The 4021-nt window shown below is 32.5% G+C and overlaps 1 protein-coding gene across 1 annotated transcript; it reads left to right on the top strand.

The window, feature by feature from the left end:
* Window positions 1-1132: 1132 nt before the first annotated feature.
* Window positions 1133-2077, top strand: LOC149178758 (flavonol synthase/flavanone 3-hydroxylase-like). Its single transcript, XM_089423716.1, has 2 exons — window positions 1133-1451; window positions 1553-2077. Exons 1-2 carry the CDS (start codon window positions 1269-1271, stop codon window positions 1763-1765), a joined length of 396 nt encoding a protein of 131 aa, XP_089279842.1. The 5' UTR covers window positions 1133-1268; the 3' UTR covers window positions 1766-2077.
* The last annotated feature ends 1944 nt before the right edge of the window (window positions 2078-4021 follow it).

Consider the following 4021-nt stretch of genomic DNA (forward strand, 5'->3'; position numbering starts at 1 on the left):
TTATTGAAAGGTTTTTCTTTTTCTAAAAATGGGTGTCTTTCATGATAATTTATATTATTTTTTCGTATATCTTCTTAGTAAATTTATTTAATATATATTTTAATATATTAATATTTAATTTAAATTAATATAGTAATATTAAGGTTTATAATATTAAGTATATTAAGTTGATATTTATGGTGTATATCAAGCAAATTTATTAATATAGTTGTGTTAGTCTTTAGGAAAAAAAGGTTAAGTTCATAATTATTCATTAATGTTATCAATCAAATGTCTCTATCTCATTTGAATTTATTTTGTCTCTATCCTATTTAAATTTATTTTTCTGTTTTCCATGGTTACTTGTTTAATTGGATATTTGTTCTTCAAAATTATTGATGAAATATCTTAATTTTTTAAAATAACTGTTATTTTAATATGAATTTAATATTCATGATATAAATCATGATAAAAAAAAATAATAGTCTAGTAAAGGGATATGTTGCCAAATAATAAAATAATATTTACATAGACACATTAAAAATAATATTAAAAAAAATAAAAAAATAACGTCAAGTACTTCAATCTCTTAGTTAATTTAACTTCAACTTTACATAAAAAGATAAATCATTTTTCAACTTTACATAAAAAATAAATCCTTTTTTAAATATACGAGAGATATATAATTTCTTCAATAATTGATATGGTGACTCTGGTCATTTAAATCTCCATTATAGTCACAGCCAAATTTGGAGGTACTGAGACGAGCCATGAGGCGGGCAGAGAGGTGATTGCCACTGAATTGTCACTTTAGCTAGCAAACGGCGACGTTCGCGCTCCAAATTATGTTCTGTAAATACAAAGTTTTTCTTTAATTTCCTCGGGAGTCGGCCTATGCAACCTAGTGCAGGGCATTTAATGCCCTAATAGGCAGGCTGTGCAACGTACCACAACAGGGCATTAAATGATGGGTGGCTAACTCTTTTCCTTCACGGATTTGGCGTGTGGCGCACCATAACGAACACGATTTGACGGGTGGCCAAGTCTTTTCGGCAAACAATAAAACCCATGCTATTGGGTATTGAATTCCCTCTAAGACACCATATTTAATGCACTCTGAAAGCTTGACGGGACAGCCCTGGTCATTCTCCTCCGCCTCCGCCTCCGCCTTGATCGCCACCGCCACCACCATTCCATAAGAAAGCTCGCATATACGATACATACGATACACGATATACAATGTACGCATACGTACGCATTTAATTGGCGAATTTGAATTTTGAGTTTGAATGCGAAGCCCGCTCTCACAGCCGGAACTTGCTCTGGGAGTTGAGCCCCACACAGACATGTCGGCCCTCACTCTTCTTATACCAAACGAAGTTCCAGGACTTCAAGTGTTCAATGATGGTCACTGGGTTTCTGCCACTTACATTCCAAACGCTATCATCGTCCATATCGGCGACCAGCTGGAGGTTACTAATTTTCTTTCTATGGGTTTTTCTTTGTTTTTTCTCTCTTCCTCTCTGGACTCGTAATACCATAAATTTTGATTGATGAATTTGTGGATGTGAAGATATTGAGCAATGGGAGATACAAGAGCGTTTTGCATAGGAGCGTGGTGAGCAAGGAGAGGGTGAGGATGTCGTGGCCAGTGTTCTGCACCCCACCTCTTGACACCGTCGTCGGCCCCATGAAGGAGTTGATCGATGAGAATAACCCTCCATTGTTCAAATCCAAAACATACAGAGAGTTCAAGCATTGTAAGATCAACAAGCTGCCCCAGTAGAAAGCTACCACTCTTGTTACAGCAGCTTTGTTTGTTTGCTTAATAATTCCAGGCATTAGTTATATAATCTCATGATCATCATAGCTTAACATGTAACTTTCATGGTAATCGTTCGTTTAATAGTTTCAGCTTTGAATAACTCTAGCCATGGTTGCTTAATGACTCTTGTGATGAGTACAATCTCATAGTCATGATGGCTTTAGTGTGTAGCTTTCATGGGTAATCGCTAAGGTTTCATGAGCAATAGTTTCAGCTATGAATAGTGTATGGTGCAAAATATGTTTTATCAAATAGTTTTCGGTGATTTCTCAACCGATCTGGCCATAAATTGCATTTAGTTTAAGAAGGCAAGGGTTTCAGTCCTTTGACATTATTTGCGTTTCGTTTAAAATGACAGAGGAAAATGGTTGGTTCAAATCATTTGGAATCCTCACATTTCTTATTATCATTATATTTCTATATGATCGTTCCTAAGATTGCTTTCAGAGCCTGCTTTCCATTTTCAGAGTCCTAAGATGCCTTTGAAAGCCAAGCTCTCCATTTTCAGTCTCCACATTCTTGGTTAATCTTGGATTAAAATGTTGTTGTCTCTATTTTCAGTCTTCATATTCTTGGTTAATTTTGGATTAAGATGTTGTTGGTGTAGGTATAGAAAAATATTTTATTTAATTAATAAATATTAATATTGATTTTTTTTTTCAATTTCCTAACTTTATATTTAACTTTTGGCTACTAATTTTGATTCTTATGTATTTATTATAATTTTAAAATAAAAATAAAATTCTTAATTATTTATTATAATTTAAAAATAAAAATCTATTTTAAGTAATATTATTTGTATTACAAATATTTATATAAATTTTTTTCCTGGATTTTAAACATTTAACTTTAAAATTTTGTTTTAAATGGAAAACAGTGGAGTGATAGATTGTCAATATCAATACTCAAATTGTCAAATCTATCCATTTCAATGAGCCCTGTTTATTTAATCGGTTAAGTTTAGTATATTTAGATTTTTTATTCAAAAATTAGTATTTCAGTGATATTACAATTTACTCAATTTTAAATTCAAAACTATATGAACAAAATAAAAAGTAATTTATGGAACACTATTTAAATATACTCGATATGCTAAAAGGTAAAAAAATTTAAATTTGCAAATAGATGTGATAGGAAGTTTGGGAAAAAATGATATATTTGAAGGAACCATCATCTTATGGCCCTTTGTTTTTTTTTTTTAACTATAAATAAACAAAATTTTATGAACAAAATAAAATTTAATTTATGGTACAATACTAGATATGATAAAAAGTAAAAAGATTTAAATTTGCAAATAAGATGTGATAGGAAGTTGGGAAAAACATGACATATTTGAAGGAACCATTATCTTATGACACTATTTTTTTTTTTTTTTAACTATAAATAATGTAGTTAAGTTTGGAATCAAATAAGCATTTTCAATTTATCTAATTATTTGCTAGCTACATCCACACCAAGATCACATAATACCTTAAACACCCAGTAACATTGGGAACACATAGATATAGAGGCATTTGCAGCAAATGTCCAAAATTTACAATGCATTCTACATATCATTTACTTTTGTTTTACATTCTAGTAACTATAGAAACAACAAAATCATGTAATAGAACATCATGAGTACAACAGGTATTGGTCACCTTGGAGTGGAGATTTGATCTTGGCCTTTCTACTACTACTTGCACTCCCTTGTTGTCATCTCTGTCCAAGTGTGAATGTTGATGTGCTCCGACCGAATGTTAGTGACCCACCTGTTGACCTCCAAGCATACTCTATGAGTATTCTTTTTCCCCACAGATCCCCTCGCTGCAATGGGCCTATACAATAGAGGAAGAAAACTAGTTGATGGAGGTGAGCACCCATGGTTAACGAGTCCCCTCTCTAAATGCCTTCACCTCACCAAACTCACTATAGCTCGTAGTCACTCACAATAACATAATCCCATCCATCGAACAGTAGGGTAAGCAAAAGTCCCATCTCCCATAGCTTGCCCTTTAATTTATAAGAGGCTTCATAGATGACACTTAGCACTTCATGCATAATTAATTATTTTTATTAATCCAAAAGTCTGATTATTCACCCACCCATGTGTCACCCTCTTACTAAGGCTCTCCAAAATTATTTACTTAAAATTCTAATTCAAACATAATATTTTTCCTCACCCCAACGAGACTTTCTATATCTTCTCTTAGTTGTCTCTTGACCCCCTTTTTCTAC

The sequence above is a fragment of the Pinus tabuliformis genome, chromosome 4_1 (assembly GCF_031772625.1).
Source record: "Pinus tabuliformis cultivar Carrire ecotype Pingquan chromosome 4_1, CPIR1, whole genome shotgun sequence".
Taxonomy (NCBI): Eukaryota; Viridiplantae; Streptophyta; class Pinopsida; order Pinales; family Pinaceae; genus Pinus; species Pinus tabuliformis.